Source organism: Erinaceus europaeus, chromosome 14 (assembly GCF_950295315.1).
Source record: "Erinaceus europaeus chromosome 14, mEriEur2.1, whole genome shotgun sequence".
In the NCBI taxonomy this organism is placed as follows: domain Eukaryota; kingdom Metazoa; phylum Chordata; class Mammalia; order Eulipotyphla; family Erinaceidae; genus Erinaceus; species Erinaceus europaeus.
This window is the reverse complement of record NC_080175.1, coordinates 101,003,977-101,017,354: the sequence shown is the minus strand read 5'-3', so window position 1 is coordinate 101,017,354 and position 13,378 is coordinate 101,003,977. Positions and strand designations below refer to the sequence as shown.

Below are 13,378 nucleotides of genomic sequence, written 5' to 3'. Positions count from 1 at the left end.
ATTAAAAAAACACAATATCATGGGGTGAGAATTATGCCCACTTTACAGATCAAGACATTGAAGTGTATGTGTGTGTGAGTGAGTGTGCATGTGTGAGTGTATGTGTATGTGAGTGTGTGTGTGAGTGTGTGTGTGAGTGTGTGTGTATGTGAGTGTGTGTATGTGAGAGTGTGTGTGAGTGTGTGTATGTGAGAGTGTGTGTATGTGTGTATGTGAGTGTGCATGTGAGAGTGTGTGTATATGTGAGAGTGTATGTGAGTATGTGTTTGTGAGTGTGTGTATGTGTGTTTATGTGTGTATGTGTGTGAGAATGTGTGTGTGTGAGTGTGTGTATGTGTGTGAGAATGTGTGTGAGTGTGTGTGTATGTGAGTGTGTGTGTATGTGAATGTGTGTGTATGTGTGTGAGTGTGTGTGTATGTGAGTGTGTATGTGAGAGTGTGTGTGAGTGACAGTGTGTGATGGTGTGTGAGTGTGTGTATGTGTGTGTGAGTGTGTGTATGTGTGTGAGTGTTTGAGTGTGTGTGAGTGTGTGTGAGAGTGTGTGTATGTGAGTGTGCATGTGAGAGTGTGTGTGTGAGTGAGTGTGTGATGGTGTGTGTGTGTGTGAGTGTATGTGAGTGTGTGTGTGAGAGTGTGTGAGTGTGTGAGTGACAGAGTGTGATGTGTGTGTCTGTGAGTCTGTGTGTGTGTCTGTGTGAGTGTGAGTGTTTGTGAGTGTGTGTGTATGTGTGTGTGTGAGTGACAGTGTGTGATGGTGTGTGTGTCTGTGAGTCTGTGTGTGTGTCTATGTGTGAGTGTGAGTGTTTGTGAGTGTGAGTGTTTGTGAGTGTGTGTATGTGAGTGTGTGTATGTGTGTGTGAGTGTGTGTGTGTGTGAGTGACAGTGTGTGATGGTGTGTGTGTCTGTGAGTCTGTGTGTGAGTGTGAGTCTCTGTGTGATGGGGTGAGTGGGGAGGTGGGCTGAGAAGGGGTGTGACACCCTGTTTTCCAGGCCCTGCTGCAGGCCTGGGGAGTGGCCACCACAGTGGAGGAGGACTGTGGCCTCATGTCAGCACCAGGACTGGACCAGGGAGCAGGCAGACGGCGGGCAAGCTGACCGCCCGTGAAGTGCCGTCCGCCAGCTCTGGCTGGGCCTCTGCAGACACCTGCCGGACCCTGGGGAGCTCACGGTCACGCCTGGACAGGTGGCCGGCCCCTCCTCTCTGGGACCAGGAAGTGGCAGCGGGTGGCAGGGGGGCAGTGGGCGGGCCACCGGGCAGAGCTGGCTGGAGCCCGACCAGGATGGGCCGCCTCTGGAGCCTGGCTCTGGCCCTTCTCTGCTTCTGCTGGGGGTCTGGGGCCCCCCCCAGCTCTGTAGGTAAGAGGCCAGGAGTTGGGGTGGGCTCTCCCCTGGCAGGGCCATGAGCCTCAGCTTTCTGCACTGGTCACTCTGTTTTTAATTTATAAATCTTATAAACATGCTCATGCATATTTATTATTGGATAGAAACAGAGAGAAATAGAGAGGGGAGGAGGAGATAGAGGGAGAGGGAGAGGGAGAGGGAGAAGGGAGAGAGGGAGAGGGAGAGGGAGAGAGGGAGAGGGAGAGGGAGAGAGGGAGAGGGAGAGAGGGAGAGGGAGAGGGAGAGGGAGAGAGGGAGAGGGAGAGAGAGGGAGAGGGAGAGGGGGAGAGGGAGAGGGAGAGAGGGAGAGGGAGAGGGGGAGAGGGAGAGGGAGAGAGGGAGAGGGAGAGGGAGAGAGGGAGAGGAAGAGAGGGAGAGGGAGAGGGAGAGGGAGAGAGGGAGAGGGAGAGGGAGAGAGGGAGAGGGAGAGGGAGAGGGAGAGAGGGAGAGGGAGAGGGAGAGAGGGAGAGAGAGAGAGGGAGAGGGAGAGAGGGAGAGGGAGAGGGAGAGGGAGGGAGAGAGAGAGAGAGATGGAGACGCCTGCAGCCCTGCTTCACCACATATCCAGCTTCTCCCCTGCAGGTGGGGACTGGGAGCTCGAACCTGGGTCCTTGTGCAGGGCTGTGTGCGTGCTCACCCAGATGCACCGTTGCCTGGCCCTGTGGTCACTTTTAAAATCTGGTTTATTTATTTGCGAATGAGAGCGAGGTGGAGACAGAGACAAGCAGGGCATCAGTAGGCACATGCAGCAGGGGTCGAGTTCAGGACCGCGAGCTCCCAAGTCCGCTGCTCCAGCCCCTGCACTGCCTCCTGGGCTGCAGGAGGGGAGCTCTGGGAAGGAGTCACCACCAGGCCACCCGGGGCCTCCAGGCTGTTGCCAGGGAGCTGGCGGGTGGGGTGGGCAGACGGACGGACGCAGGCAGGCAGGTCCCCGCTGGGGCCGCCAGGGGCCGGCGAGTGTGCGTGTGGGGCTGACGTGAAGTCCAAGAATGCAGCTCAGTGAGATTCTGCCCGTCTGAGATTCTGCCCAGGTCATTTTTGGCAGGACTCTCCTTTAGACTACACCCCACAGGGTGGAGCGCGTGGCACAGTGGCCCTGCGGACAGACTCAGGTCCGAGGCTGCAAAGCCCCAGTTTCCATGCCCTGCACCTCCGACAGCCACAGCTGAGCAGGCTCTGGGGACAAACAGAAACACGTGAACAGTGAACAAGCCAGCCAACCACATTCATCAGGAAATCCCGCTGCTCCAGACCGCCTGGGGGTGCCCGGGCGCAGGGCTCGAGAGAGGACAGAGCCAGCACAGAGGGGCAAAAGGGACTGTGACACGCCTGTCACAGGTAGTTAGAAAAAAGGAAAATGTATATTTCTTTAAAATATATATTTATTTATTCCCTTTTGTTGCCCTTGTTTTATTGTTGTAGTCATTGTGGGATAGGACAGAGAGAAATGGAGAGAGGAGGGGAAGACAGAGAGGAGGAGAGAAAGACAGACACCTGCAGACCTGCTTCACCGCCTGGGAAGCGACTCCCCTGCAGGTGGGGAGCCGGGGGCTCGAACCGGGATCCTTACGCCGGTCCTTGTGCTCTGCGCCACCTGCGCTTAAACCGCTGTGCTACCACCGGGCACCCGGAAAACGTATATTTCATATTCGCTGTATAGTCACTGCTCTGGGCTAACCTTTTTCAGACAGACACAGAGAGGGAAAGGAGACACCCCCTCACCAGGGCGTCCTGGGCTGCCGGTGGGGCTGGTGACAAGGTCAGGACGTGGCACCTGTGGTTCAGGGCCCAAAGCAGGAGGTGGGCATGAGAGGGAGGGACGTCACCCACCATGCCAACTAGAGCTGCAGCTCCCTCCTAAGGAGGCCAGGACACTGCCCGTGGAGTCATCCCTTATCTCCCCGCTGCTGAGTCCCCCTCACCCTCTCTCTAGGCCCCGGTTAGGAGCACAGAGTACTAGACCCCGGTTAGGAGCACAGAGTACTAGGCCCTGGTTAGGACCACAGAGCACTAGGCCCCGGTTAGGAGCACAGAGCACTAGGCCCCGGTTAGGAGCACAGACCACTAGGCCCCGGTTAGGAGCACAGAGCACTAGGCCCCGGTTAGGAGCACAGAGCACTAGGCCCCGGTTAGGAGCACAGAGCACTAGGCCCCGGTTAGGAGCACAGAGCACTAGGCCCCGGTTAGGAGCACAGAGCACTAGGCCCCGGTTAGGAGCACAGAGCACTAGGCCCCGGTTAGGAGCACAGAGCACTAGGCCCCGGTTAGGAGCACAGAGCACTAGGCCCCGGTTAGGAGCACAGAGCACTAGGCCCCGGTTAGGAGCACAGAGCACTAGTCCCTGGTTAGGAGCACAGAGCACTAGGCCCCGGTTAGGAGCACAGAGCACTAGGCCCCGGTTAGGAGCACAGAGCACTAGACCCCGGTTAGGAGCACAGAGCTCTAGGCCCCGGTTAGGAGCACAGAGTACTAGGCCCCGGTTAGGAGCACAGAGCACTAGGCCCTGGTTAGGAGCACAGAGTACTAGACCCTGGTTAGGAGCACAGAGCACTAGGCCCCGGTTAGGAGCACAGAGTACTAGACCCCGGTTAGGAGCACAGAGTACTAGACCCTGGTTAGGACCACAGAGCACTAGGCCCTGGTTAGGAGCACAGAGCACTAGGCCCTGGTTAGGAGCACAGAGCACTAGGCCCTGGTTAGGAGCACAGAGCACTAGTCCCTTGTTAGGAGCACAGAGTACTAGGCCCTGGTTAGGAGCACAGAGCACTAGTCCCTGGTTAGGAGCACAGAGCACTAGGCCCCGGTTAGGAGCACAGAGCACTAGGCCCCGGTTAGGAGCACAGAGTACTAGGCCCTGGTTAGGAGCACAGAGCACTAGACCCTGGTTAGGAGCACAGAGCACTAGGCCCCGGTTAGGAGCACAGAGCACTAGGCCCTGGTTAGGAGCACAGAGCACTAGTCCCCGGTTAGGAGCACAGAGCACTAGGCCCTGGTTAGGAGCACAGAGCACTAGGCCCCGGTTAGGAGCACAGAGTACTAGGCCCTGGTTAGGAGCACAGAGCACTAGGCCCCGGTTAGGAGCACAGAGCACTAGGCCCTGGTTAGGAGCACAGAGTACTAGGCCCTGGTTAGGAGCACAGAGTACTAGGCCCTGGTTAGGAGCACAGAGCACTAGGCCCTGGTTAGGAGCACAGAGCACTAGGCCCTGGTTAGGAGCACAGAGCACTAGTCCCCGGTTAGGAGCACAGAGCACTAGGCCCCGGTTAGGAGCACAGAGCACTAGGCCCTGGTTAGGAGCACATAGCACTAGACCCTGGTTACGAGCACACAGCACTAGGTCCCGGTTAGGAGCACAGAGCACTAGTCCCTGGTTAGGAGCACAGAGTACTAGGCCCCGGTTAGGAGCACAGAGCATTAGGCCCTGGTTAGGAGCACATAGCACTAGACCCTGGTTAGGAGCACACAGCACTAGGTGCCGGTTAGGAGCACAGAGCACTAGTCCCTGGTTAGTAGCACAGAGCACTAGGCCCCGGTTTGGAGCACAGAGTACTAGGCCCTGGTTAGGAGCACAGAGCACTAGACCCTGGTTAGGAGCACAGAGCACTAGGCCCCGGTTAGGAGCACAGAGTACTAGACCCTGGTTAGGAGCACAGAGCACTAGTCCCTGGTTAGGAGCACAGAGCACTAGGCCCCGGTTAGGAGCACAGAGTACTAGGCCCGGGTTAGCAGCACAGAGCACTAGGCCCTGGTTAGGAGCACAGAGCACTAGGCCCTGGTTAGGAGCACAGAGCACTAGTCCCTGGTTAGTAGCACAGAGTACTAGTCCCTGGTTAGGAGCACAGAGCACTAGGCCCTGGTTAGGAGCATGCAGCACTAGGCCCTGGTTAGGAGCACAGAGCACTAGGCCCTGGTTAGGAGCACAGAGCACTAGTCCCTGGTTAGGAGCACAGAGCACTAGGCCCCGGTTAGGAGCACAGAGCACTAGGCCCTGGTTAGGAGCACAGAGCACTAGTCCCTGGTTAGTAGCACAGAGTACTAGTCCCTGGTTAGGAGCACAGAGCACTAGGCCCCGATTAGGAGCACAGAGTACTAGGCCCTGGTTAGGAGCACAGAGCACTAGGCCCTGGTTAGGAGCACAGAGCACTAGGCCCTGGTTAGGAGCACAGAGCACTAGTCCCTGGTTAGGAGCACAGAGCAGTAGGCCCAGGTTTGGAGCACAGAGTACTAGGCCCTGGTTAGGAGCACAGAGCACTAGACCCTGGTTAGGAGCACAGAGCACTAGGCCCCGGTTAGGAGCACAGAGTACTAGACCCTGGTTAGGAGCACAGAGCACTAGTCCCTGGTTAGGAGCACAGAGCACTAGGCCCCGGTTAGGAGCACAGAGTACTAGGCCCTGGTTAGGAGCACAGAGCACTAGGCCCTGGTTAGGAGCACAGAGCACTAGGCCCCGGTTAGGAGCACAGAGCACTAGGCCCCGGTTAGGAGCACAGAGCACTAGGCCCCAGTTAGGAGCACAGAGCACTAGACCCCGGTTAGGAGCACAGAGTTCTAGGCCCCGGTTAGGAGCACAGAGTACTAGGCCCCGGTTAGGAGCACAGAGCACTAGGCCCTGGTTAGGAGCACAGAGTACTAGACCCTGGTTAGGAGCACAGAGCACTAGGCCCCGGTTAGGAGCACAGAGTACTAGACCCTGGTTAGGACCACAGAGCACTAGGCCCTGGTTAGGAGCACAGAGTACTAGGCCCCGGTTAGGAGCACAGAGTACTAGACCCCGGTTAGGAGCACAGAGTACTAGACCCTGGTTAGGACCACAGAGCACTAGGCCCTGGTTAGGAGCACAGAGTACTAGGCCCTGGTTAGGAGCACAGAGCACTAGGCCCTGGTTAGGAGCACAGAGCACTAGGCCCTGGTTAGGAGCACAGAGCACTAGTCCCTTGTTAGGAGCACAGAGTACTAGGCCCTGGTTAGGAGCACAGAGCACTAGTCCCTGGTTAGGAGCACAGAGCACTAGGCCCCGGTTAGGAGCACAGAGCACTAGGCCCCGGTTAGGAGCACAGAGTACTAGGCCCTGGTTAGGAGCACAGAGCACTAGACCCTGGTTAGGAGCACAGAGCACTAGGCCCCGGTTAGGAGCACAGAGCACTAGGCCCTTGTTAGGAGCACAGAGCACTAGTTCCTGGTTAGGAGCACAGAGTACTAGGCCCTGGTTAAGAGCACAGAGCACTAGGCCCCGGTTAGGAGCACAGAGCACTAGTCCCTGGTTAGGAGCACAGAGTACTAGGCCCTGGTTAGGAGCACAGAGCACTAGTCCCTGGTTAGGAGCACAGAGTACTAGGCCCCGGTTAGGAGCACAGAGTACTAGGCCTTGGTAGGACCACAGAGTACTAGGCCTTGGTTAGGAGCAATGATACTGAGTACAAGGACCCAGCAAGGATGCCATTCAAGCCTCTGGCCACACTGCAGGAGGAAGCTTTGTGAGTGGTGAAGCAGGGCTGCAGGGTTCTCTCTGTCTGTCTCCCCTCCTCTAGTTTCTCTCTGTCTCTATCTAATAATAAATAAAGTTTAACAAATATGATAATAAAGGTGGACGTCAGGCTCCCTCAGCAGAGACTCCGGGACGCCCTGGATCACGCGTTAATCTTACCTGTCACAGGCCCCAGGACACACCCACGAGGCCCCCAGGTGACTGGACAGGACCCGGATCCACAGACTCAGCCTCCAGGGCTCAAATCCAGCTCAGAGCGGGGCATCCACACCACCATCCCGGCCGCAGAGAGAGGCGTCCACACCGCCACCCAGGCCGAGGCCTGTCCATCGGGACTCTTGCTGCCAGGATGGGCACCTGTGGGCTCCCAGGCCAAAGTGGGAGCCAGGGCGGCCAAACTCCTCCCCGGAACAGAGGCGACTCCAGGAGCACCTGCTGGGGTCACCACCACAGGGACGGTCACTGGCTGGGGACTCTGGGTCACGGCCTCTGCCAGCCTGTGGGCCGGGGACAGCTCTGTGGAGGTGTTGGGGATCTCTGTGGTCCACGTGTCTGCAGGAGCCGAGGGGGAGGCCTCTGAGGACAGTGCTCCCCGCTCTGGGGTCAGTGCTGCCCTCTCTGATGATAGTGCTCCCTACTCTGATGACAGTGCTCCCTACTCTGGGGTCAGTGCTCCCTACTCTGATGACAGTGCTCCCTACTCTGATGACAGTGCTCCCTACTCTGAGGACAGTGCTCCCCCCTCTGAGGAAAGTGCTCCCCCCTCTGATGACAGTGCTCCCCACTCTGATGATAGTGCTCCCTACTCTGGTGTGAGTGCTCCCCCCTCTGGGGTCAGTGCTCCCCCCTCTGGGTTCAGTGCTCCCCCCTCTGAGGACAGTGTTCCCCCCTCTGAGGACAGTGCTCCCCCCTCTGGGGTTAGTGCTCCCCCCTCTGGGGTCAGTGCTTCCCCCTCTGAGGACGGTGTTTCCCCCTCTGGGGTCAGTGCTCCCCCCTCTGGGGTTAGTGCTTCCCCCTCTGAGGAAAGTGCTCCCCCCTCTGAGGACAGTGCTCCCCCCTCTGGGGTCAGTGCTCCCCCCTCTGGGGTCAGTGCTTCCCCCTCTGAGGACGGTGTTTCCCCCTCTGGGGTCAGTGCTCCCCCCTCTGGGGTCAGTGCTTCCCCTTCTGAGGAAAGTGCTCCCCCCTCTGAGGACAGTGCTCCCCCCTCTGGGGTCAGTGCTCCCCCCTCTGGGGTCAGTGCTTCCCCCTCTGAGGACGGTGTTTCCCCCTCTGGGGTCAGTGCTCCCCCCTCTGGGGTCAGTGCTTCCCCCTCTGAGGACGGTGCTCCCCCCTCTGGGGTCAGTGCTCCCCCCTCTGGGGTCGGTGTTCGCCCCTCTGGGTTCTGTGCTCCCCGCTCCAGCTCAGCCGCAGCCCTGCCTGGAGGAGGGGGGGAAGGAGGGGGTCCTCCTGCCCCTGAGAGCCCAGTACCTCCGGACTCATCCGCACCCCCGGCCTCGGCCACCGGCAGGCCTCACGGGAGCGTCACAGCGAGGACCCCGAGGACGCCCGTCACAGGCCCTGAGGGGAGGCCCCCGCGGGTGCCCGCAGGTGAGCTGCAGGGCTGTGGGCACCTGGGTGCCAAGGTCGTCCTCCCGCACGAGGCCCGCGGGGCCCGGCGCCTCCATGCCGCCTGTGTCTAGTCCAGGCTCTGCTATTCACTGCCGCACAGGGGAGGCGGGAGGGAAGGTAGAGAAAGATAGATGAAGCCTGACAGACAGACAGACAGACACACATCTATAGATGATAGATAGACGATAGATAGACGGATAGATAGACAAACGGGCAGATAGATAGAGAGACAGACACACAATCTATAGATGATAGACGATAGATAGACGGATAGATAGACAAACGGGCAGATAGATAGACAGACACACACACAATCTGTAAATGATAGACGATAGATGGATAGATAGACAGACAGATGATAGATGGATAGAGAGACAGATATACAGACAGACACACAGATGACAGCTCTTCACCACTGGTGAAGCTTCCCCCGACAGTGGGTCCAGGGCCTTGAACCCAGCATCTCTCTGCTCCTCTCAGGGCAGCCTCCTCCCTGCATCTCTCTGTTCCCCTCAGGGCAGCCTCCTCCCTGCATCTCTCTGCTCCCCTCAGGGCAGCCTCCTCCCTGCATCTCTCTGCTTCCCTCAGGGCAGCCTCCTCCCTGCGTCCCCTCTGGCTGGGCCATTTCCCCACAGCCTGGCCCAGGGCTCCATCCCAGGACATTCCAGGTCCATGTCCCTCTGTCCATCCTCACTCTTGTTTCTCCAGAGCAGGTTGGTGCCATGGCCCAGGTGTCCTTCCTCCCTCTGTGGGAAATGCTGCCCTGGGTCCATGTGTATGAGAAAGAATCTTCTTTTCCTTGTGCAGTCAGCAGAAGCACTAGCTGAGCACAGGCGTGTTCTGTGCCCATGAGCACAGGCGTGTCCTGTGACCGTGAGCACAGGCGTGTTCTGTGCCCGTGAGCACAGGCGTGTTCTGTGACCGTGAGCACAGGCCTGTTCTGTGCCCGTGAGCACAGGCCTGTTCTGTGACTGTGAGCACAGGCCTGCTCTGTGACCGTAAGCACAGGCGTGTTCTGTGACCGTGAGCACAGGCGTGTCCTGTGACCGTGAGCACAGGCCTGTTCTGTGCCTGTGAGCACAGGCCTGTTCTGTGACCGTGAGCACAGGCGTGTTCTGTGCCCGTGAGCACAGGCGTGTCCTGTGACCGTGAGCACAGGCGTGTCCTGTGACCGTGAGCACAGGCGTGTCCTGTGACCGTGAGCACAGGTGTGTTCTGTGACTGTGAGCACAGGCGTGTTCTGTGCCCGTGAGCACAGGCATGTTCTGTGACCGTGAGCACAGGCGTGTTCTGTGACCGTGAGCACAGGCATGTTCTGTGACTGTGAGCACAGGTGTGTTCTGTGATCGTGAGCACAGGCGTGTTCTGTGACCGTGAGCACAGGTGTGTTCTGTGATCGTGAGCACAGGCATGTCCTGTGACCGTGAGCACAGGCGTGTTCTGTGACTGTGAGCACAGGCGTGTTCTGTGACCATGAGCACAGGGGTGCAGGAGGCAGCATCAGGCAGGACTCGCCCTGAGCAGCCGCTGAGCTATCTGCTTTCCTCAGGTGCAGAGGGGGAGGGGGGCTTCCTCCTGCTGCGGCTCCGTGTGGCTTCCCCCAAGGACCTCACTGACCCCAGGATGGCTGAGGGGCTGCTGCTGCAGGTGAGGGGCCTCCCAGGCCTGGGGCAGGGAGGAGGAGGGGAGGGTCCCCAGGATGCAGGGAGGAGGATGGAAGGGGACCCCAGGATTCAGGGAGGGGGAGGGGAGGGTCCCTGGGATGCAGGGAGGAGGAGGGGAGGGTCCCCAGGATGCAGGGAGGGGGAGGGGAGGGTCCCTGGGATGCAGGGAAGAGGAGGGGAGGGTCCCCAGGATGCAGGGAGGGGGAGGGGAGGATCCCCAGGATGCAGGGAGGAGGAAGGGAGGGTCCCTGGGATGCAGGGAGGAGGAGGGAGGAGGGTTCCTAGGATGCAGGGAGGAGGAGGGAGGGTCCCCGGGATGCAGGGAGGAGGAAGGGAGGGTCCCTGGGATGCAGGGAGAAGGAGGGAGGAGGGTTCCCAGGATGCAGGGAGGAGGGAGGGTCCCCGGGATGCAGGGAGGAGGAGGGTCCCCGGGATGCAGGGAGGAGGAGGGGAGGGTCCCCGGGATGCAGGGAGGAGGAGGGAGGGGTCCTTGGGATGCAGGGAAGAGTAGGGAGGGTCCCCGGGATGCAGGGATGAGGAGGGAGAGTCCCCCGGATATAGGGAGGAGGAGGGAGGGTCCCCAGGATGCAGGGAGGAGGAGGGAGGGACCCCAGGATGCAGGGAGGGGGAGTGAGGGTCCCCTGGATATAGGGAGGAGGAGGGAGGGTCCCCAGGATGCAGGGAGGAGGAGGGAGGGACCCCAGGATGCAGGGAGGGGGAGGGAGGGTCCCCGGGATGCAGGGATGAGGAGGGAGGGTCCCCCAGATATAGGGAGGAGGAGGGAGGGTCCCCAGGATGCAGGGAGGAGGAGGGAGGGACCCCAGGATGCAGGGAGGGGGAGGGAGGGACCCCAGGATGCAGGGAGGAGGAGGGAGGGTCCCCAGGATGCAGGGAGGATGAGGGAGGGACCCCAGGATGCAGGGAGGAGGAGGGAGGGTCCCCGGGATGCAGGGAGGAGGAGGGAGGGTCCCCGGGCTGCAGGGAGGAGGAGGGAGGGACCCCGGGATGCAGGGAGGAGGAGGGAGGGTCCCCGGGATGCAGGGAGGAGGAGGGAGGGACCCCAGGATGCAGGGAGGAGGAGGGAGGATCCCCCGGATATAGGGAGGAGGAGGGAGGGTCCCCAGGATGCAGGGAGGAGGAGGGAGGGACCCCAGGATGCAGGGAGGGGGAGGGAGGGACCCCAGGATGCATGGAGGGGGAGGGAGGGTCCCCAGGATATAGGGAGGAGGAGGGAGGGTCCCCAGGATGCAGGGAGGAGGAGGGAGGGACCCCAGGATGCAGGGAGGGGGAGGGAGGGTCCCCAGGATATAGGGAGGAGGAGGGTCCCCAGGATGCAGGGAGGAGGAGGGAGGGTCCCCAGGATGCAGGGATGAGGAGGGAGGGACCCCAGGATGCAGGGAGGGGGAGGGAGGGTCCCCAGGATGCAGGGAGGAGGAGGGAGGGACCCCAGGATGCAGGGAGGAGGAGGGAGGGTCCCCGGGATGCAGGGAGGAGGAGGGAGGGACCCCAGGATGCAGGGAGGAGGAGGGAGGGTCCCCGGGATGCAGGGAGGAGGAGGGAGGGTCCCCGGGATGCAGGGAGGAGGAGGGAGGGTCCCCGGGATGCAGGGAGGAGGAGGGAGGGACCCCAGGATGCAGGGAGGAGGAGGGAGGGTCCCCGGGATGCAGGGAGGAGGAGGGAGGGTCCCCGGGATGCAGGGAGGAGGAGGGAGGGTCCCCGGGATGCAGGGAGGGGGAGGGAGGGACCCCAGGCTGCAGGGAGGAGGAGGGAGGGTCCCCGGGATGCAGGGAGGAGGAGGGAGGGTCCCCAGGATGCAGGGAGGAGGAGGGAGGGTCCCCGGGCTGCAGGGGAGCTCGAGCTGGTGGCAGTTGGGTCCATTTGCAGGGGTGAGTCTGTCCTCTGTCCCCCGGCGCCTCCCGCCCTGCCGCAGAGACGCAGAGACAGTGAGCGCTGCCTGGGCCAGTCGCCCCTCTGGTCTCCGCCCAGAGCACGCGGCCCTGAGCCTCTCTCCGCCCACAGCTGCGGCGACATCTCCACGTGATGGTGCCACCCGTGCACGTGTCTCTGCTGCGCGTGGGGAGCGCCTGAGGCGGGAGGAGCCGGGCCTGGACACGCGGGGCCACGCCACCCGCCGCGCCGAGCCTGAGTCCGTCCGTGTGGGGCTCCGTATCGCCCGCCGGCCTCTGCCCTGCCTCGTGGTCACCGCCCGCTCCCTGCACCCCACCCCTACTCCTCGGGTGGACCGCGTCCTCCTCAAGCGGACACGCCCGGCCTCTCGGGGGCCGGACCCGGTGGCAGGACTGCGGAGAATGCGGCATCACTCGTAGGCCAGGGGGCGCACGCACGCACACCATAGCGCAAGGACCGGGCCCACGCTCCCGGGTCCCCACCGGCAGGGGCTTCACCTGCCATGTTTCTCCAGAACTTTCTCCAGCGTCACTTACCCACAAGAAGGCAGCCGCACCGGGTCTACCATGTGGGAAGTGCTTCTCCCACCACACGGTCGTGGCCAGCTGGCTCTGTCTCGGGCTTTGAGGTTCAGCACCCGGGCAGACACCCCGTTTCTGCCTGGAGCTGGGCCTGTGCAGGGCTGTCCTTGGGGCCGTTACTACAGGGACGTTGTCACTTCCCGGCCCGACAGGTGGAAGGAGGTGGCGTGGGAGCTGACTAGGCCCTGGAGAAAGGCCACCAGGTGGCCCGGGAGGTGGCGCAGTGGGCCAAGCACTGGACTCTCAAGCACGAAGCCCTGAGTTCAGTCCCGGGCACCACATGTAGCAGCGATGGCTGGTTCTCTCTCTCTCCTCCTGTCTTTCTCATTAATGAATACATACAATGAAATAAGGGAATTTTAGAAAGGTCTCTCCGGAGCTGGGCATCCCAGTCTAAAGGTGGCGGGCAGCATGCCAGTGGAGGGGCTGAAAGGGGTCAGGCAGTGAAGAGTGTGGGCGCAGGGGCCAGACACGCAGGGCAGAACGACGCCGGGTGGCGCGCCAAGCTCTAGAGACGGGAAGGCGGGAAGCAGGACCGGTCCTCTCTCTCTGCCTCCATGTCGCTGGGGCTTGGTGCCGGCAAGACAGAGAGGGAGAGACTCAGAGGCTTCACCGCTCGTGAAGCTTCCCCCTGCAGGTGGGGAGCGGGGGCTCGAACCTGGGTTCGAACCTCGTGCTTAACTGGGCGCACCCCTGGCCAGCCCTCGAGATCATTCCTTCTGTGGGCATGTCCTTTCTCCTTGGGGCCGGG

The 13,378-nt window shown here is 61.0% G+C and overlaps 1 protein-coding gene across 1 annotated transcript; it reads left to right on the top strand.

The window, feature by feature from the left end:
• The first annotated feature begins 1,123 nt into the window (after positions 1-1,123).
• On the top strand, positions 1,124-12,365 carry MUC20 (mucin 20, cell surface associated). Its single transcript, XM_060171017.1, has 5 exons — positions 1,124-1,357; positions 7,035-7,468; positions 7,910-8,453; positions 10,024-10,121; positions 12,158-12,365. Exons 1-5 carry the CDS (start codon positions 1,282-1,284, stop codon positions 12,224-12,226), a joined length of 1,221 nt encoding a protein of 406 aa, XP_060027000.1. The 5' UTR covers positions 1,124-1,281; the 3' UTR covers positions 12,227-12,365.
• Positions 12,366-13,378: the final 1,013 nt, after the last annotated feature.